Source organism: Nicotiana attenuata, unplaced genomic scaffold (assembly GCF_001879085.1).
Source record: "Nicotiana attenuata strain UT unplaced genomic scaffold, NIATTr2, whole genome shotgun sequence".
NCBI lineage: Eukaryota > Viridiplantae > Streptophyta > Magnoliopsida > Solanales > Solanaceae > Nicotiana > Nicotiana attenuata.
In genome coordinates, this window is record NW_017670282.1 from 1197355 (window position 1) to 1219931 (window position 22577).

The following is a 22577-nucleotide window of genomic DNA, read 5'->3' on the forward strand; positions in this document are numbered from 1 at the left end:
TAAAAGAAGATGAATCTTTTAGTCCTAACCATCTCTTTCGACAAAAAGAAAACGAAAACGAATTATTAAGTTTATAACGTTGGAAACCAAATTGGCCTACCACCAAAAAGTCCAAACCATCATCTTCTAAAAGAATTTTTTTTTTTTTTTGGTTTTAAATTTCGTGTAACTTATAAATTAGAAACCAAACATTGTATAACTAATATGAGTATAAGTTATACATAAATTTATATGTATATTATTATATACAAGGTAGAAGTTGGGATAAGTAATAGTAGTAAGTGAATGAATGCATGTAAAGACATAAATATCCTTATAAATATGTAAATTTAAATAATAATCACCGTATTATTTATTCTTTACGTAACAATCCTCATACTATTATTCATTATATAGCAATTCATGCATCAGTATCTTGATATTATTTAGAAAGAATGCAAATAGAAATTATAATAAACTGCAAATACCGAGTTAAAAATTCTGGTCCATATGGAGTATTGCCTAAGGAATGCCCTATGGTCAAACACAAATTAGGCCTCGATTCGTGAAAGACTATATAACTCCAAACATTGTATTTTAAATATAAAAATAGTAGTGAATAATTATGAATTATTCACAAACATTTATGTTAGACCAAAATTCATCAATTCATTAATTTCATAAATTCCTTGACTGCCGTTCATACAAAAATGACTTTTTTAATTATATAACTTACATGATACCAAACTAAGATCTCATTCAAAATACTATTGATAAAAATACCCGTTAAAGAAAGAAGACAAATCAATGTGCATAAATCAGACAGCATATAAGAACAAAAGCAAAAGGGAAAAAACGTTCAATTTTGTTTCATCAATCTTGCTCACAGTATAGAAACAAAAAAAGCAAAAAAGATAAACTAAAAATTCCATCACTGTAATTAACTTTAGAATAACAAAACGTTCACATGCACAGCAACCAAGAAAAGTTAATCACAGATTCTCCTCTTTTTCTTCAGCTTATATTAAATTAAATGCATGTGTCTTCATTCTCCGTCCAATTCTTGGTGGTGGCAATATAGGCTTTCCATTAATGTTTCACTGTAAAGCACAAATAATAAAGGGTTGCTTCCTTTGTGTACTTCACTTCTTGTGGTACTTGGAAAAGGCAAAAAAAGCAACAATCTTTAAGCTTGGAAATTGCCAATGGAACAAATGGGTAGTTGTTTTTGGTGAAAAGGAGTAATTTTGTTGTGAATTTTGGTCTAAATGGGAGTTCATAGGATGTGGGGTGAGCTCAAAATGGAAAAAGATTTCAGCTTTAAGTTGTTGTTATTGGTGTTATTTTGGGGTGTATTTGTGGGTTGTGGTTTGTGTCTAGAGAATGAAGATTCAGATACTGCTGTGTATATTGTAACTCTGAAACAAGCTCCTGTTTCTCATTTCTATGGCGAGCTTAGAGTGAAGGGTCACCACCACCAGCACCACTCCAAGTATCAAGATTCAGGGAATTTTAGTAGACTGGATAAACCAAGGTATTGTTTGTTAACTAATCTTCTAGCTTTTCTAATGTCCAAATTGTTTGAAGTTCAAGATTGTGTATGCAAAAAGAGGGAATTCTTGTAATTTGATTGTGTGTGTTTGACTGATGAGTTATGGCTTGTAATGAATTACTTAGTTAAGATTCTTGTGGCGTGAAACGTGATTGATAAGATCTGGACAATTATAACAATTCCTCTCTCATAGACTAATTGTTTGAGCTGGTATCCACTTCCAGTTGTAATGGAGAAGTTTTAATATTACTCAATTATCATATTTTGGTCTTGTCCTTGGCTGTCATTTTTGTATTTCTTGTATTAAGGGACTAGTGTTTTTGCTCATGGTCCGACTTCTTACATTATATTTCTTGTGAAAGTGACAAGCTTTACTATTTCCCATCATGTTATTGATCAGCTTTATTTGAACCAGCAATATTTCGCATAAACATGGCCACCATGCTTCCTCCATATCACGGATGCACGATTCTTTATTGAGGAAAATATTCAGAGGAGAAAAGTATCTGAAACTTCACAGCTACCACTACTTGATCAATGGATTTGCCGTGCTTGTTACTCCCCAGCAGGTATGTTGCCAGTGAGTGGTCTTGAAAGTTTGTTTCATTAACAGCTGGCATTGCCTTTTTTGTTGCTAATCACGACACTGTTGATAGTTAAGTCATTATGTAGTTTTGTGTGTTTTATGATCTTAATATCAACTCATGCATACGATGATATATCAAGGCTTTCAAGCTTGCAAGTAGGAGAGAAGTGTCAAATGTGGTTTTGGATTTCTCGGTCAGAACTGCAACCACACATACACCACAATTCCTGGGTCTACCTCTAGGGGCATGGGCTCAAGAGGGTGGATATGAAACTGCTGGGGAAGGCATTGTGATTGGTCTCATTGACACTGGAATTGATCCAACGCACCCCAGCTTCTCTGATAATACACCTGAGCGACATTATCCTGTTCCAGAGCATTTCTCAGGCATTTGTGAGGTCACTCGTGATTTTCCATCTGGATCCTGCAACAGGAAGCTTGTTGGTGCACGCCATTTTGCAGCCTCTGCTATAACCAGGGGGATATTCAATGCAACTCAGGACTATGCTTCTCCTTTTGACGGTGATGGGCACGGGACGTAAGTGTTTCTCTTCCCTATGGACCATTTCACTATAGCCTTTTTTCCTCAAGCACTTCAATTTCTAGAAAACTAAGTGCCTATCAATTAGTTCCAACAAAGCGGCCGGGTTCTAACTAGAATTTCATTCCATTCTCAATGTTGTTGGAATTGGTCGCAAAGAAGCAATTGCCTTTGGTTGAAATGCTTATTTTACATTCCATAGTGTGTTTCTTAAATATTGTTGGTCTGGATCATGATCAATCTTTACCTTTATCATTTTAAGGCTAAACTTGAGCTCAAGTGACCATTGGGATAACCAAACATCTTCATTCTTCAATAAATTACAGTGTCATGAAACCTTCTAAGCCTAACACAAATATCATGGTTTTTCTGAAAAAATGTTTTTGTTTTTGAGATATCTAATGATCCATTTTGTATCTCATGACAGAACTCTTGTTCATGTAACCTACAAGACATGCGTTTCCATAAAATTCAAAATCTGGTACAGAGTAGGGTAACCAACCAAACCTGCAACGTAGTCTTTGATTTGGGAAAGAAGCAACCATATCTTTTTGACTATCCACTTGTTGAAATTCATTGCTTCAAATGTGATAATGTACCATCTTCCCTCGGTATAGCTGAAAAGACTGTTCTATTTGATGGGAGTTGCTATATTTAGACTTTGGTGACATTAAAGTACTTTGAACCACAATTAGTATGCTTACATCCATGGAATGTACACTTGATGATCCCAAAGATTTAAACCCACACTACATACAGACAAACGGACGAACACACACAGAAAAAAAGGAAATTGATGATTGTTCAGACCTTCTTGATATCGTCGACATGCTTTTTGCAACTATAAAGTTGCTTATATCTTCATGAAATCTTTTAGTTACTGATAGTAATTCTATTAGCCTTGAATTTTCTTTAAACATGCAGGCATACAGCTTCAATTGCAGCAGGTAACCATGGGATCCCTGTTGTTGTAGCTGGACATCACTTTGGATATGCTAGTGGAATGGCTCCTCGTTCACAGTAAGAGACCTGAAAATTCAAATCTTTCTTTTTTGATTTGCATATTTGCCTATGGATTGTGATGCTCAACATGTAACTATAGTCTCTTCTTTGGAAGAGATCCCGATGATGTTGCCGTGCTTGCTATTGATGTATATACCTATACTAAATTACAATCAACTTTCATGCTTATTCTCTCTTCCGCTCAACTTCCAAAACTTTTCTCCCTTTGTGAGGTTTGTTTAATGGTCTGTCTGGGCATGCTAGTCTGCTGGAATATGTGATCCCGTGTTTGCTTCTGCAGTGACTACTAAACCAGCACCTTTTGAAAGCTATAGCTCCTGATTATAAAATTAACCAAAGTAGCTTTTGTTACAAAGCAACTGAAATCAAAGTGATTTTGAGAATTCAGAACATTTAAAAGGCTTTTGAAATTCCTGGTAATACTAGATTAGAACTCAGCTTGTAGGACTGCTACTGAAGATATTGGTCTCTACTGCTGAAGGGGGTTATGATTGCCAGAAATCTTTCTTCCTGATGTTTATGAATTACTTAATAAGTTCTTCTATAAATATGGATGTGTTGTTTCCAAGGAGAGTTGGATCCTGGATAAGTTAGCAACTGCTTGAGTTGTGAGCCCTTTGCGAAACCGACTACAGATCTACTACATCTAATCTGCTCTGTCGACTTAACTAAGTGCTCATGTCTAAGCAATTGAGTTTTCCCGTATACTAGTCTTATACTTTGAGTTAATGTCCTAAAGTACAGTAATTATTGAAATCCTAGGAACTAGACTGAGATACTGATCACTGGTTGATATTTGCAGTGTTGCAGTTTATAAGGCATTATACAAGAGCTTTGGTGGCTTTGCTGCGGATGTCGTTGCCGCCATAGACCAGGTACCTTTTCATTTTTAGTTACGAGAGTAGAGAAGAAGGGTACAAAAGAAAGGAATGTATCTGTGTTTGAACTTCATACAAACAAAAGAAGAAAGTAAAATAAGTGCTGCAGGTGTTGTTTCCCTGCATTGCTTGCACTTTGATCTTTTTGATTATAACCTTTCAAAGAACAGCCAAAAATGGGATATAATTTTCTATTTTCTGATTTTTAATGTGTGGACATTTACGTTGACCTAGAATCATTCCCCTCACTGGAATTTTGAGATTTCCAGTTCCATCTGACAGTGCTCTGGATTTTCTTCTCTTGACCTGAGCTTTTCCATATAAACAGCTAAAAGAAAACAAAGAACAAGACATCATTATCCAGTCTGTTTCCATGAGCTCGACCTTGAACATGCAGATGTAGATTTGCTATAAATGTCATGATACCTTCAGCAAAGTATATGTGCTTAATCTTATGACAGGAGTGGTCGCCCAAATTCCACCATGTGGCAACATCACGTATTGATGCTTGTCTTACTAGTGGTAAAGCAGCCTTGTTAAAAATGGTGGTAAAGAAGGAAAAAGATCTCCTAGTTATTGGACAACTGTTCATGTATGAAAACCTTATTTCATATTAAATTGTACTCTCTTCTTCATCATTGTAGTAAGCATGAGGAGCATCTTCACAAAGCAAAAACAAGATAGATCTTCATTCCTTAGCACTGATACTTATCTGTTTTCATTGATAGGCAGCCCAGGATGGTGTGGACATCATTAATTTATCAATCACTCCAAACAGGCGTCCTCCTGGTGTCGCTACTTTCTTTAATCCTATAGACATGGCCTTGCTGTCAGCAGTTAAGGCCGGCATCTTTGTAGTACAAGCAGCAGGAAATACTGGACCTTCACCTAAAAGTATTTCTTCCTTCAGTCCATGGATCTTCACTGTTGGTGCTTCAACACATGACAGGGTTTATGGTAACTCTATAGTGCTTGGAAACAACATTACAATACCTGGAGTTGGACTTGCACGTAAGTCTATCTTGCTGATCGATTTAATAATTATTCTGTAGAACTTATTGTATAATAAGGTTCAACAAGTTTTTCTTAATAGTCAGTCGAGAATGAAAGATGACTTTTACAGGGTTGATTTCGTGTTTGATCAAGCTACGCACTTGGACATGTTAAAGAATATGCACTAGTAGCCTAGATATTTTGTCATAAGGAATATTTTTCTTGTTAGTTTTAAACCATATTTGCTCTCCTATCTTAAGTAGTAAAAAAAAGTATTCCAGGTTGCATAATATTTCTGGAAAACATGAGTGTGATGATCATCTGATATTATTTTTTTTTTTTTTTGATTGCTAAGTTTACCAAACTTGAGTCTCCTTGTTCTTTGACATATCCATTATCAGCATACAATCATGAATTTGGTAAACAAACCATTTGCATGTTCCAAGACATTTTTGGCTTGTACAGACTACTGTTCTTTCCTAGGCATAAGTTGGTTAGTTTTCACTGGATAAAGATAATGGAATGAGGTAACCATTAGTTTTCTTTGGATGCATAGGCAGTTGTTTGATTTTAGTTGCACACTTCAGCTATTACTACAAGTTATTGGGGCTAGCCCTTTGCCCATTAAAGTTGTGTATTTTGCTGCAGCTGGAACAGATAGCATGTACACTCTAGTTATGGCAATTCATGCTTTGAATGACACAGCAGCTAATGATATGTATGTGGGTGAATGCCAAGATGCCAGTAGTTTCAATCAGACTCTTGTTCAAGGGAATCTATTAGTTTGCAGCTACTCTGTCCGCTTTGTTCTTGGACTTTCCACCATCAAACAGGCCCTGGAAACTGCTAAGAACCTTAATGCAGCTGGTGTTGTGTTCTACCTCGATCCTTTTGTCATCGGTTTTCAAATCAATCCGACACCAATGAGATTGCCTGGCATCATAATTCCATCTGCAAATGATTCTGAGGTATGTCTTGAGATATGCTACTCCCTCCATTTCATTTTATATGGTAGTGTTTGATGGAGTTAAAGAAAGAAAAGCCATGACATTTCATTGACTATAAGAGCATCTCACTAAGGGTACACTGAGAAGTTTAAAGTTAAAGAAATTCCAAATATAGAAAGTTGCCATTCTTTTGGAACAAACTAAAAAGGAAAGAGCGCCATATCACATTAAACATAGGGAGTAATTTTTATCATCTAGGTAAATTATCTTGGATCGTTAATGAAGTTTGATAAAAATCTTAAAAGTACGTACATTATCCAACTGTTTATTTGCAATTTGCATTTACTGATTTCAAGTAACTTGGCAGATCTTACTTCAGTACTACAATTCTTCATTGGACCAAGATGAAGTTACTAAGAAAATTATAAGGTTTGGGGCAGTTGCATGCATTTCAGGGGGTCTTAAAGCAAATTTCAGCTTGTCTGCTCCGAAGGTTATGTTTTATTCTGCTCGGGGACCAGATCCAGAAGATAGTTCTCTTGATGATGCAGACATACTTAAACCAAACCTAGTTGCTCCAGGAAATTCTATATGGGCAGCTTGGAGTTCCGGTGGCATGGAGTCGGTTGAGTTTGAAGGTAGTTGAACTAAAGAAAGCTTGTTGGTTACTGTAAAGCTCCCTATCAACAAAGGAAAAAATTGCTACTTGTACATGAATGAAAATGTCATTATATATTTGCTTATATATGGTACTCGATCCAATATTTAGGTGAAGATTTTGCAATGATGTCTGGAACCAGCATGGCGGCCCCTCATATTGCTGGTCTGGCAGCACTGATTAAGCAGAAATTTCCTAGCCTTAGTCCTGCTGCTATTGGATCTGCACTTTCTACCACAGCTTCTCTTTATGACAATAATGGTGGTCCCATATTGGCCCAGCGCGCATATGCTAACCCAGATTCTAGCCAGTCTCCTGCAACACCTTTTGACATGGGAAGTGGATTTGTGAATGCTACTGCTGCACTGGATCCAGGCCTTATTTTTGATACAAGTAAGCCGCTCTTCTTTGCTCCTGTGTATCTTTGCTGTGGAAATTGAGGAGAATGGATTTGTTATAATATTTAACTAGTAATCAGATGCTATTAAAATGTGAATGATGGATGCTGTGGTATATCGGCGGTGCTGCTTGTACTCGTAGCAATTTCAGAGAGAAGAGTATAAACTGGTTTAAGCAAGATGCTATCGAAGTCTAGAACTTGGTTTACTTGAAAGGTCTATGTTGTTGACTTGGTCTAGATAAAGCTCACTGCAATGCTGATCACAACTTTATCGAGAAAATAAATGCTACTCATTCTTTAGTCAATTATTTTAAAGTTGTTACATGTATTTTATGTAAATGTATCTTGAGACATATATGGCGGTTATTCCATGCAACTTTGAGCAATCATTGTACTTTTTGGGCAAGGTGGGGGGTTATCGATTATATAGTTGTTGCAGTATCACTACAGTGCCAATTTCTGATATGGAATCTGAAAATTTTCATTGTAGGCTACAGTGACTACATGTCATTCCTCTGTGGCATAAATGGATCGGCACCTGTAGTACTGAATTACACTGGTGAGAGCTGTGGAGCATCTACAATGAATGGAACTGAGCTGAACTTGCCTTCCATCACAATATCGAAACTGAATCAATCCAAAACAGTTCAAAGAACATTGATAAATATTGCTGGCAATGAAACATATGCTGTTGGTTGGAGTGCACCTTATGGCGCTTCTATAAACGTCGAGCCAGCGCACTTTTTTATAGCAAGTGGGCAGCAACAGGTCTTGACTGTTGTCTTTAATGCTACTAAGAACAACACTGCACCAAGCTATGGAAGAATTGGATTATTTGGTAACCAGGGTCATGTTATAAACATTCCTTTATCAGTCATAGTAAAAATTTCATACAACACAACTAATAGCTGATTCAGCTGTTATTAAGACTTCTCTTTTTGTAATTTTGTTGAGTGTCCAATTTTTTGATTTGTTAGGCTCTGTAAATGTGTTTGAAATGTAGATAACTCATTGGTTGATGATAAATAACCATGATGTGATTTTGTTCACCAACTGATTATTGTTGTAGTTCTTAAAGTTGAGGAAAAATAAAATCTATTTTAACGTATGGTAGAAGTTTGGGACCAAGGGCTTTACTAAGGGGTGCCATGTGGCACGGTTTCACAATTTTTATTTTATTTTACTTTAAATAATATTCTTCTAAAAAAAGACATGTGCGTATGCTCAATATAGCTAGAAAATAATACAAAATAAACATTAATTTGAAATAGAAGTAGTCTTTTGCAAAGTCTTGTTCATCAATTTTATGGTCAATGCTGGAGGAACAAAGCAAAGGGGAGGAATCTCCAGAATTGAGTTCATTTAATTCACATAACACAGTACAGAACCACAATGCTTAGATTGCGTTTCAATGATCCAACAATCACTAAATAGCTTCTATAAAAAATGAAATTACATTCGCAAACAAAAGCTTCCAATCTGCAAATCAATCCGTGGAGCGATGGTTGTGACATTCTTCTGTACAGGGTGTCCCTCAGACATTTTCTCATGATATAATTAACAAATCTAACAGGATAAAATAGTAAAAAAGAAGACTTGAGTTTTATATATTTGATTGTAGGTCAGACCACAAACTCGGCACACATGAAGCTTTGACTCATTTCCATCAGCTAGTGAAAGTCTAGGTCAGATCATCTTCATCCAAAGGCTCTTCATTGTCTTGTGTGGCTTCATTCTTGAACGCACTAACATCCCCGGTAGGCAATTTCCTCGCAATCTTGATGATCTGTATTTATTGCAATTTGTGTTAAATGTTAATATTGCAAGTTGAATGGATTATTGAATGGCTTAAGTACACACACTCATAAACAGAAGTACAATTAGATGTAGGTGCAGGAAAGAAGTAGAAAGAGAAGGAAAATAGATATCACACAAATGAAGCTTCTTGCTTATGCATCTTAATTTCCTTACTTTTTCGTCCAAGTGCAAAGTAAACTCTCAAGCACAGTGTTAACTGTGAAGCATTGAGCATTGACAATGATCTAGAAGCTACTCATGAACCAGCTAGGCAGACCAAACAAGAAACTTTTTTGCAGTTCAATTAATGATTGACTCATTCAATTCTGGGAGAAAGTTCTGAAGCAAGTAGGAAAAATATTACACTAGGTAAAACGGCTTATGAAAACAAATATCAAAGAAAAAGTACAATTTTTTATCAGTCGGGACGATTTAGCTGAAAAGATGCTCCAAAAATCTTATAGCTAGAAAACTACAGAACCAGTCACTTGCGGGAGAGAAACAGTTGGATTAAGGAATGTCTAGTTTAAATAGAAACCTGGTGATACCCCATTCCAACCATTCTTACCAAAAAGCTGACAACTAACTTACCCACTTATTGTCATTCAAGACTATGTTACAAGCATAAGCACAGCAGCCATCCAAATAATTGAAATAGTAGGCATTTGCAACTCAATATTGTAAAAAGAGCTACTCTGGGCCATGCTAAATTTGTTAGTGTAAGACAGTAATTAGCACTCATCATCTTGACTCTACAACTCTGATACTGTATGACTAACCGTGTGATCAAGATTTGATACAGTGCTTGACTGTGCCACACGTTTAATATCCTCAACATCGCCTTCAGCATAAGCAGAGAGAAATTTACCAGCACAGCGACCTTGATCGCTATTCAGGAAAACTTCAACCCTACAAAGAAGAGCCAACAACCGTGTCTTTAGTAGGATAAGAATTAACCTGATAAAATCATGAGTAAACTATAAACATAAGAGAGGTTATCAATTCCAGAAGCAAACATGAACTTGAAAAATAAAACTGTCCATACAGATTCATCAGTCAAAAAGATAAACATGAAAAGCTGAATAGGTAGGGGTACACAGAAGCCTAACGATTTTAGCCGTCCATTCCTTGTTGACCATCTTCCCTTAGCATAATGTCCCAGATGCTCAACTCAAAAAAATAAATAAGAATTAAAGGAAAATACTCTAGGCCAAAATAGAAGAATATTAGACAAAGGCAAGTATCTGGAGGTCCATAGTCGGTAGTTCTTTTCTTCTACTATCATTTGTTAACTAGATATTCAAACAGCAAACTCTTTCCACTTAGACATGCGACTCACATACTAATTGTGTGATTTGCTGAAGCCTTACAGCAAGAATAGAGGAGAGAACTTGTACAATTAGCTTACAGGACGTTCATTTACTGCTCTATCACAAAGGGAACAATTATTGAACCAGTGAACAAAAATTTGCAGCAGCACATTTATTCAGATACTTAAAAAAACTCTATATTAAATAGGAGCAAACTGAACTCTCAGTCCTTTTCAATAAAACTTGTTCTATGACACAACTAAACAACATTTACCTTAACCATGCATGTGGAAGATCCGTGGTATGATTTCAAATAATGAGCGGATGTGGAGTCCAACAGGAGAAATACAAGCTAAGAAGGATCTAAGAAGATGGACTCTAAGATTCTAGGGACTTGATGAGGATATTATAATCCAGAGATGCCTATTTATTGGCTAATCCAGATTTCATTAAGTCTGACTAACCCAGGTGAAAGTGGTATGGGATCTGGCACTCCTAGACTTAAAGATAAGGAAGTAGATTAATGTAACTGGGCTAAACAAGGTTGAAGAAGTTGCTCGCCAAAGGGCACTGGAGAAAATGCATTGAAATGGTAAAAGCATCAATCACATCATTGTACGCCTCATCCTTGGATCATTGTGTTGGAAAACTCAAAGAACGCTTTTGCACCTGCCTATTTTTTGGGTTTTCTCCATACAAGACATATTTCCTTAACCACAAACACCATAAAGAGATGTGCAAATGAAAAAGGGAATGCTAAACAGTGAACTTCATTAGAGAAAGATTGTATTGCACTAGAACCTGTATAAGATTCAATGGGACTGAACGCATCCAGGAACTGGTTTAAACTTTAAAATGCATATGTATTGAGACAAGTAAGACATTCAGGTGCAGTAAAACTAAATAAATAATCCACGCAAAGCAATAATGGTGGTAAAGCAGCTAACTTGAACTAGCTGACAACCAACTGAGCATGTCATCCCTACTTGCTAGGCACCCGTATATCAGTACATGAGATCGTTCTTTTTTTTTTTTTTAAGGAGTGCACATGATATTGTTAGTTTCTCTATTTGAGTATATGGGTCCACATGGAGTGATATACTCATAATAAGAAATTAAAATTCTCAATTTGAATGGTCTAATGTTATTATCTGCATGGTAAACTTCCTCTGCCAAGCTACCGGAAGCAGTCTAAAATGAAAAAAGGAAACAAGGCCAGCCATGCTACAAAGCTTTGAAAAGATGAACAAGAACGAAAAGATGCTGGTAAATACACAAAAACTATAAGCGTCAAAGAAAACTACATTTTCCTATTTGTTAGATCTCATTTCACCTATACTATTTGCTTTCCCCCTTTCCCACCTAATAAAATATGATTCTTTTTTCCATCAAACCAACTTTCAAACTTAAGTTTCTGCAATGGACTTCGCTTGTCAGATCTCGTTTCACCTTCTCCATATGCTTTCCTCCCATTCCACCTAGTAAAACTTTTATTCCTTTTTCCATCAAAACCAAATCTCATATTTTCTAATGGACTCCACTTGCTCTCGACTTCCAATTCTAGCGATGAAAAAGTAAAACAATACATATGGAGAATTAGAGAAATAATTCTTGTAGCGCTTAATTGCTTAAGTCATGAGCATAAAGGTACACAAAAAGGTAAAATCAACATACTTGAGCTGATGAAATACATAAGTAACTTACTGACAACAATCATTGTAGCACTTTTCCGCTTGCCTAAAGTCATGGGCATACAGGTACACAATGATTGCACTAAGATAAGCCTGCAAACAATTGATTACATTAGCAATTGCTCAAAGGTTGAAACCTTCACTTAGCAGAATAAATTTTCAAATATTTTAACACTATATTTATCTTTATTGATAAAAAAAAAAGTATTTTAACGTTATTAAAAATTTATGCCCGCATTTATCACGAGGAGACAAGTCATGGATGATGATGAGTTAGATATGGGATCAACAGATTGTTACAGAGAACCTGAGATACCCACTCCAACATTCATGCATGCGTTAACCAAGGACCACTATCTCTAAGAAAAAGAAAACTGAAATAAAAAAAAGAAAATACAATAAGGCCCATATAAACTGAAACCATAATCACATCCTCCTGAGACGAGACTATCTCCTCAGTAGGTTGAAGAATTGGATGAAATGAGAAGATAATGGTAACAACGCCAACAAGGACAAAGTGAAAACAGCAGAAAGAGGCAAGAGGGGAAAAAGAAAGTGACCAAAAAGGGAGGAAGAAAAAAGCATACATAGAAATCTTAGCAGTATATATGAGCCAATAAGTTCAATTATATCATTATTATGTGGAAAATCAGAAACAAGCCAAAAGATCAAAATTTCCTAAATTCTAAACCGCAACCAATCCCATAACTGAATAAATTCAGTCCAAATAATCCGAAGAATGCAATCAGCTTTTTTGTTAAAGCCGAAAAATGCACACGGCTACAGATCACTCATTAAAAATGTCTAAGAAAAGAAAACTAAAATATAAGCAGCGGATGTGAAGTTTAGGCATAAAAAAAGACACAAGGGTAGACGACCTACAAGAGAGGCCACATCAATATCACTGTCATTGGCTCCTACATACATATGCAATTGACGGACAAAAGAATGGCAAGGGAAAGGCAAGAGAGAGGGGGGGGGGGGGGGGGAAGAGAAAGAGAGAGAGACATCGTTGGTTTGGGAAAGGAAGCAAAGAACTGCCATTTATTACTGTTCAAACACATTGCAAATGGTTGTAGCTAATGAAGAATTGCAGTAGTAACCATTCCTTCAGAATGCGGAAACTACAGACTAAAATTTCTGGGTTTCAAAGACTATGGCATAACAAACATGGACTTTGCTAGACTTTCTTTATCCAAGAATTAAACAAGATAATGTCAAAGTAGTGTTCAGTAGATGAAAATGTGACTAAAGGGCTTTCAAACCTTGCACTGGCTGTGTGTCGCGTTGCACTTGTCAGCAGCTAATGCCAACCTTAATAGGATACCTGCAGCATCTTCATACCTGCATGTGGTGAAATCAAAGTCATCAACACTTACTAAAGGTAGAATCTGTGTGAACCGCTTCAATCAAAACTTAGACTGTTAGAAATGAGTCACTTTTATTTATTTTCTTTAGGTTTTGTATAACGTCCCTCACGTGTGGGTCTGATGCTTATTCCTAGACCAAACAAATGAATATTTTTTTGATAGTACGTGGTATCTGAGGCTCAAAACCAGGACTTCTAAAAGTATATATTATTGAGTCGTGCAGATTATTACAACAACAACAACAAACCCAGTATAGAAGAAAAGGAGGGAGAAATGGTAATAATAATAAGAAGAAGAAGAAGAAGAAGAAGAAGAAGAAAGAAAGAAAGAAAGAAAGAAAAGGGAGAGAGAAGAAAAGAAGGGAGAAATGGTGCAGATTGGTCCACCTAAAAGCTTATAGATTTAAAGATGTGAGCTCTATTTTTAGGTCTACAATGGGGAGACCTAAAAGTCAACAAAATTTCGATATATAGAAAGTCACAGTCGCTCCAACTTGGTTGTGACCTTTTAACTCAACAAGGTATGACTATTTTCATATTTAGAAGGTAAAAAAGAAAGAAAAAGAATGAAGTTAAAAGAAACTATCTCCATTTCAATTTATGTGAACCTATTTCCTTTACAGTCCATGCCAAAAAGAATGACCCCTTTCTATATTTGGAAACAATTTACCTTTATGGAACGATTTATAGCCACACAAAATACTTGTGCCTCATTTTACACCACAAGTTCAAAAGTGTTCTCTTTTTTCTTAGTCTTCGTGCCCAATCAAATAGGTTCACATAAATAAACGGGAGTATTAGATTAATATATTAGATACAACTTCTAACTTCTAAAAGTAATATCTGCCTTAAATGTAATTCTTACTTCTCAAGCTTCAGATAAACCCTTGTAGCATCACGATATAGATCAAAGGCCATTTGTTCCTTCCCATCCTCTTCAAGAATGTCACAGGCTTCAATATACAACTGAACAGCTTCATCAGGTGCACCATCTTCTAAAGCACTATAACATTAACAACCTTTTATCAGATACGACACATTGTTTCAATCTCAAGCAAAAGGAAAAATTATCAAACTTATAAAAGGAATCTACAGTTAGAACTTGATACTATAGAAAACTGTTAGATCCACCAAAACTACCCCCTCCCTATCCAGAGTTTCCCATTGAACAAGTTAGTGAGAGAAACAGAAACAGGGCCAGTTAGGCACAGAATTTAGACTTATGTCAAACACAAAACTGGCATAGTCGGATTGTGCCAGTGATTATCCGCTTTTCTCATTTCTTTGTTTCACAACTATCAATCTAGCACATAAAGCCGGGAAGCCACCACATCTAGAACACTCGACTCCCCTCTTAGGATATCTACTTGAGGACATCAGCCAACTTCACAGGAGAACAAGGCTTTCACTCTTCAATCTTCTGTTCTTCTTTAACCCCTTCTCAAACTTTCCAGCATTTCCCATGCCCAGTCCACCCTATTCTGTTCTTACTCTTGACTTTATTCAATTCCATTCTGGAGTTCTTCAATGGTGCGCGGAAAGACACGTAGTGGTAACTTTTAATAACAATTGCGTGACGTGACATCTAAAATGTTAAAAAAAATGATTTCATTAAGCTTGCTTTGACTGAAACAGTGAAATGCTTGAATTGTATCCACTCTTAGATTTCTGTTGTACCTCCTCAGTACTTTTCGCTATTACTCCTGCATTTTTCATAGCTGTACTTCTGGAAAGTAGAATTAAGTTTTGATGTAAGCAGGTAGTTGAACAGGTTGGATCAACATAAATGGAACTCAAAACCTCTTGTCTTGAGTTTGGTCTCTAGTTCAGTTTTAAGCAAGACTTGGCTTAATTTGGTACTTAGCTGTTCAAAATCGATATTATATCATGAGACTAATAATGAATATCACTTTAATTGATTTTTTGCATATTAGCATTAGAAACCTTTTTGATTCAGCAATGAGAAAGTTCAATACTTCTGTTAATTCTGATCAGTCTAGCAATATATCATGCTTGCCTTTTCTCCTGAATCCTGTCAATATCTAATCATCTAATGAGAGATATTTAAAGTCGATTGACCACTTTAAGATATACACTGGAATAAGGCAACCGGCAGAATGTGGATTCTGTATAGTGCACATTATACAAAAGCAATTGTTAATATATGCAGTAAGGAAAAATCAATGTTTATTCTCACTTCCGGGTTTCTACAAACATATTTTAAATTAACTTGAATTCTACACGGAGGTATCTTTATTTATCATTACTTAAAATACGGCTGAATGTTGTTCAAGGATTTGCAAAAACGCAAGTCAAACAACTGACAGAAACTAATTAATCACTGATATGGTATAATCAGATACAAAAAATATACACCTCAATCTCGAACTAGTTAGGGTTGCTATATCAATCCTCCCGTTTTCCACAGCTAAAAAAGGGGTTCCCTAGGATCGGGGATTCTCTAAATCTGTAATCAGATAAGACTTAGAAATCAACGATTTCAGAAATTGTAATTGATATAGCATAAAACAGATTGTGCCATAGACCCCTGCACTTTTGGACAGTTTTTGGGTTGTAAACTGGTAATAGGCAATTTACAATAACAACCTCCCACTTTTTTGCACTAAATAGGAAACAAATTAATGTAATAAAAGCTTTAAATATTCAATATGAGTTTGTTGTGGATTTATAATTTTGTGCACTGAATCTGACACAAAATGAAAGGACAATAGCATTAAAGATAAATGCAACCAAATGAGTCAGCGACATACCGTGCACCTTTTCCAAGCGCGTCAGATGCAGGCTGGGCCCTCCCACATTCATTGTACAGCTCAGAGGCCCTTCTATAAAAGTCAGCAACTTCTTTCCAGTTGCCTAGTTCCTTAGCCATGGTAGCAGCAGACTCCATATGTTTAGCAGCATCCCAAGGCCTGATTTACTTGTCAAGGATCTCAAAACTGACTCAATCGACAAACGAGAAGAAACATCCAGAGAAACAGATTGGGGAAAAGGATACGAGGAAAGCATCTCTTGTCCTTTTGAAGCTTTCTCAAATGCTTCTTTTGCTTTCTCATAACTTTTAGCAACCCTAAATCCATTAGCTGTAATGCAAGAACATAGTGTCAGTCACGTGATTAACATGCTCAAAGTGTTCCAATTTATGTAACATTTGTTGTACTCGAATATGAATGTCGTACATACCTGCCTGCTCATATAAAACAGTAGCACTTCTCCAATCGCTACTCCACCTGGTAAAACTTAATTTTGTCCTGTAGAGATAGGGGAACAAATAATTACATAAAACTTAAAACGTGGAAAGAAATGAGGATTAAATATACAAAGGCTTCTTTTCGTACTTTGCATCAAAGAAACAGAAAATTCTTCCAGCATCACGACAAGTACAAGATCTCGGATATGGTATTTTGCACCGCCATAACTACATCTAATCTCTCAGATCAAGCGCATTAACTAAAGATTTTGCTTTCAAGTCCCAAATCCAAATATTATTCCAGAAAATGGAAATATTAACATTAATAAAGATCAAAAGAGTAATCAAGATGCTCCAATCTCTGATCAGAACACTATTTTACTGGTTGGTGACTTGGCGTAATAATTAATAGAATACCAAAATCTGATCAAGAAAATGGAAACTTTCTTAGTTCAATCAAGTGCTTAAACATCACACGACAGGAAAAAAGTAAGCACATTCCATTACCACTCTCATAAACAATTCTTAAAATTATAACAAAATATGCCCTTTATAGACAGCTTAAGAGTTAAGACAATTACATGAATATTCTGTATAAGCGTGTGTGTGTATTATACCTTATTTACACCAGTAACCCAGAGAAAGTGGCACCCTCTTACATAGATTTGGTAAGACAACCTTAAGATTGTTTATATAACAGCAAATTTATCTGACAAAAATTGAATCTTGGAAAATATACAAAGAAAATGATTCATAAATAGATAATAGAAAATTCATAGAGGTGGTAAGTGAGGTTTTTACAGTTTATCGGCTTTGGTGATCAACTTTTCAGGATCGGAACCCATGGCTGATGATGTGCTGTTAGTTCCTTCCTTGCCTCTCCGGTCAATCTGAGAATCCGGTTTTGTTCCGCATTTGCAGGGACCGTATCAGAAAATGCAACTTTAGATTAATTGCGGAGTTGGCCCCAAATATGGTGTCGTAACTTTTGACCCAATTCAATATGGGATTGACTACTATATGCCTTTAAGTTTTCAAATTTATATAGTCTCCATCAATCGTATGGTGTCACAACTTTTAATGGTAATACAGTGGCTTTTTGTGGGATTTGTATTGGGGCTCGCCCGTGGCAGGGCACTATCAAAGCACTTTGAGAATTTTTGAAACCGGTAACTTTTCTATATTTCATATGTAGCAAAACAGTACTTAGGTAGTATTGAAATCATATATACAAGAGTCTCTAACTATCACTGACACTCTGTATTGAATCTAAAACATCAATAATGGTGTCAGTATCATTTGTGTAGATCTGATTACACCAAAAACACAACAACAAAAAATAAAATTAAACTTAATCTTCTGCACACCATTCTCCATATTCTCGAAACATCTGGAGTTTCTCTCTTTCCAAATTGTCCACCAAATGCAAGCAGGTATAATTCTCCATCTGGTCCTGTCCTTTGCCTGTAGTCCTGTTTCCTCCCTACTTTTAAGAGTATCTATAACCTTCCCAGGCATGGTCCAGGAAACGCCTTTGAGGTTAAGAATAATTCTCCATAGATGAGATGTTATCTTATAGTGAAGAAAGAGATGATTAACTATCTCTGTTGTTTTCCCACACAAAAAGCATCTAGAACACAGAATGAAACCACTTTTCATCAAATTATCTTGTGTAAGGATTGCTTCCTTAGCCAGTAGCCATACAAAATAATAAACTTTGTGAGGAATTTTTATTTTCCAGATGTGTTTCCAAGGCCAATTGGCTATCTACAGGTTGGAGTAATTCATTCTCTTGTAAGCTGCATTAACTTTGAATAAACCCTTACTGCTGCCTTGCCACCATAGTACATCTTCACCTGCTTGTAATCCACTAAACTGCTCTAGTGCACAGAAGAATTCAACCACTCTTTGTGCTTCCAAATCATTGATATGTCTTCTTAAAATAATGTTCCATCCTTGAGGTGTCCACATCTCTGCTATAGTCCTTTGCTGATGTAGAGCTAAATTGAAGACTTCTGGAAAAGCCACATCCAATCTGCCAACTTCATGCCAATTGTCCTTCCAAAAGCTAGTCTTATTCCCATCAAACAATTTGATCTTGGAATCATCCCTCAACTAACTCCACAGTGATCTAATGGATCTCCATAGACTAACCCCATATGGTGTAGTGACCTCCTTAGTCTTCCATTTGTCTTCCTGTACATATTTTGCTTTAATAATATTTTCCCAAAGGAGTTGATTCTCCTTGTTGAGCCTCCACAACCATTTCATTCTAAGAGCTTTACCCTGAATCTTCAAGTTCTTGATCCCTAGCCCTCCAAGGTTCTTTCCAAAAGTGAGTGCTTTCCATTTCACCAAGTGATAGCCCTTCCTTTCTTTGTTCCCATTCCATAAAAAATTCCTTCTGATGTTATCCAATCTATTGATGACCCCTGTTGAAATGGGGAACAAGGACATCATATATGTTGGAAGTGCATCAAGAACTGAGTTGATAAGAGTCACTCTGCCACCTAGAGATAGATACTGGGTTTTCCACCTGGCCAGTTTCTTTTCACACTTCTCTACAACATTGTTCCAAATCCCAATTGACTTAGATTTAGCTCCCAAAGGCATTCCAAGATATATTATTGGTAAAGCCCCTACTTCACCACACAGAACAACATCTAACATATCCATGTTTATGACTTCATTGATAGGGTAGAGAAAACTCTTCCTCCAGTTGATATGCAAACCAGAGATTTCTTCAAAAAGAACCAGAATCACCCTAAGGCATTTCAATTGATCTTCTTCAGCATCACAAAATATGAGGGTTTCATCAACATATTGTAAATGAGTCACTTCTAAACTATCATTGCCCCTTCTAGCTACATCAAAGCCTTTTATCCACCCATACTGATTGGTTGTTTTAATCATATTGTTAAGACCTTCCATAGCAATCACAAAAAGAAAAGGTGATAAAGGATCACCTTCTCTTAGTCCCATTTCTGCTTTGAAAAAACCTTTTGGGGAGCCATTTATAAGAATTGAAAATCTGGCTGTTGACATGCATAATTTAACAATTTATCCATTTCTGGCCAAAACCCATTCTTTCTAGCATGCTCAGGAGGAAATTCCAATTTACATGGTCATAAGCCTTTTCAATATCAAGTTTGCACAATATACCAGGTTTCTTTTGTTTCAACCTAGAATCAACTGCTTCATTGGCTACCATTACAGCATCCATGATCTATCTACCTTTAATGACAGCCATTTTTTTAATAGTCCACCAATTGTGAAATTACACTTTTTAGTCTCTCTGCCAAAACTTTGAAAAATAATTTATATATGCTACCTATCAAGCTGATAGGCCTGAAATCCCTTAGTTTCTTAGAACCTTTCTTCTTTGGAATGAGAGCAATAAATGTTGCATTGAAGCTTATTTCAAAAACTTCTTTGTCATAAAAGTTTTGAAAAACATTCATGATGTCATATTTCACTATCTCCCAGCATTTGATGAAGAACCCCATAGTAAAATCATCTGGGCCAGGAGCTTTATCTATTGCACATAGCTTCAAGTACCTTAGCACTTCATTCTCTTTAAAGTTACCCTGTAGAGCTTCCCTATCCTCCTCAGTTAAAACTGGCAATTGTCATAGTGGCATGCAGGTCTCCATTGAGTAGTTTCTTTGTACAACTTCTGATAGTAATCAATAATTTCCTTTTCTATTCTAGCTGGCTCCTCTGTTAATTCTCCATGTATCATCAATTGGTCAATATTGTTGAATCTTTTATGTGCATTTGCTACTTTATGAAAAAACTTAGTGTTCCTGTCACCTTCTTTCAACCATAGGGCCCTACATTTTTGTCCCCATGAGATTTCCTCATTTTTTATCAACTTCTCATACTCCATGAATAGTGTTTCCTTCTTGATAGTTTCTTCTTCTGTTAAAATTCTGTCTCCAAGCACTTCATCTAGTTCTGCCATTTGACTTAACAATTTCTTTCTTTGATATCCCAAATTCCCTGTCTCACTTCTGCTCCACTCCTAAACACGCCTAACGTTGGTGTTGATAGCTAATTTTTCCTACATATTTTTTATACTCAAAATATTCTCAAAATAGAATGTACATGCATATATAAGCATGCCCAAAAGATTTGGTATTTTTCCTTTATTTTTTAAATCAATTTATTGTCTATTTTAATACTACAAAATTCAATAATTATTCCCAAACTAGCATTTTTTGGCGAATAATTTATTTTTCATTCTCATATTTACACTAAGATATAATTAAGGTAATTTTTGCATATTTTTATACATTTGTTTGGTTTTTTTAGCTAAATTGCATATAATTGCAATTATGGCCTATTTTACAATTAACAACATTTTACAATTATAAAATCACTTTTGGTATTTTTACATTAATATTTATATGTTATTAATTAGTCTAGTACCTTTAATTTATTTTTTAAATCATTTTTTACTATTTTATAAAATGATAAAATGGGAAAACTGGCTATTTAGCAAACAACCCTTTATTATTTCAATTCTAGCCAAATTGGCCACACCCACTATCAGATTCAAATGGCCCAATATCCTAATTAAACTAACCCATCCCAATCCCTAATATAACCCGATCTAACCCTTTTTTAATCTGAGCCGTTGATCAAATGAGATCAACGGTCCAGATCTAATTCCCTTAATTAAATTAAATTACCCCCCCTCCAGACCCTCATTCTCTCTGAGACCGTCTCTCTCTCTCTATATCGTCTCTTCCTCTCCCTTCCTTCTAGAACCTTCTGGTTCTCTCTTCTCCGATGATCTCCACCGCCTCTCCGGCCATCTCCGGCCACCTCCCTTCAACCCCAAGGCTCCGATGGGCCTCTCGTTGTCCTGTTCAACATCTCCAGGACCTTCAAGGTCTATGGACCTTGGTGATTCAGACCTAGGGTTCCTGGTTATGCTACCTATGAGTTCTCCGGTGTGATTTCAGGCGAAATCACACCCTATATGTCACGATCTCTGAAGTGTTAATAGGTTCTCTCCACTTCTATTAGGGTTTTCCCCCCTTTTTTTAAAACCCTAACCCTCTCCTAAATCTCTCAAAACAGTGTTATTTTCATGTTATTTTCATATTTTTCTCTATGTTCTGCTTATTCTCGAGTTTCTTCTGAAAGATTCTCTACTTTGAACCATTTGTACTTTCTTTGAAAATTTAGGGTTTCTTGGATTTCTTTTACGCATATTTCGACCAATTTTCTTTATGATTAAAACCTTTTCCTTGTTTATTCTGACTGATTTCTATGCCCTTACTGTTCTTTAGTTTTACTCTGCTAAAAACCCTAATTTCTAAAAAATGTTTCTTTGTTTGATTATGTGTGTTAGCATGCTTCTTTGCTTCGACTATATGTGTTAGCCTAGTTTCTTTTGCCTTGTCTCTATGTGTTAGCATGTTTCTTTGTCTGATTATGTGTGATAGCCTGATTTTCCTTACTTTGGGTCTGTCTGCTAGCCTATTTACTTGATTCTTGCTAATGTCTCATGGTCACCATGTTTCGAATATGCCTTGTTGAATCATAACCTATTTCCACTATCTCTGGATGGTTGTGTTTGTTCATCTCGTACCCCCCTTATGTCTATATGGCTGATTTTTTTTGTTACTCTTGTT

At 36.0% G+C, this 22577-nt stretch overlaps 2 protein-coding genes across 2 annotated transcripts; one reads left to right on the forward strand and one right to left on the reverse strand.

Annotated features, from left to right (window-relative positions):
- The first annotated feature begins 909 nt into the window (after window positions 1-909).
- Window positions 910-8665, forward strand: LOC109237207 (subtilisin-like protease SBT2.3). Its single transcript, XM_019403479.1, has 10 exons — window positions 910-1513; window positions 1947-2100; window positions 2258-2655; window positions 3583-3678; window positions 4484-4556; window positions 5288-5570; window positions 6201-6520; window positions 6867-7137; window positions 7269-7550; window positions 8048-8665. The coding sequence occupies exons 1-10, from the start codon at window positions 1248-1250 to the stop codon at window positions 8467-8469; spliced, it is 2565 nt and encodes an 854-aa protein (XP_019259024.1). The 5' UTR covers window positions 910-1247; the 3' UTR covers window positions 8470-8665.
- Window positions 8666-8851: 186 nt separating this feature from the next.
- On the reverse strand, window positions 8852-17951 carry LOC109237208 (gamma-soluble NSF attachment protein). Its single transcript, XM_019403480.1, has 9 exons — window positions 17734-17951; window positions 16926-16993; window positions 16741-16825; window positions 16496-16654; window positions 14590-14727; window positions 13621-13699; window positions 12369-12448; window positions 10134-10263; window positions 8852-9343 (listed from the first exon to the last, which is right to left on the reverse strand). The coding sequence occupies exons 1-9, from the start codon at window positions 17775-17777 to the stop codon at window positions 9239-9241; spliced, it is 888 nt and encodes a 295-aa protein (XP_019259025.1). The 5' UTR covers window positions 17778-17951; the 3' UTR covers window positions 8852-9238.
- Between the last annotated feature and the right edge of the window lie 4626 nt (window positions 17952-22577).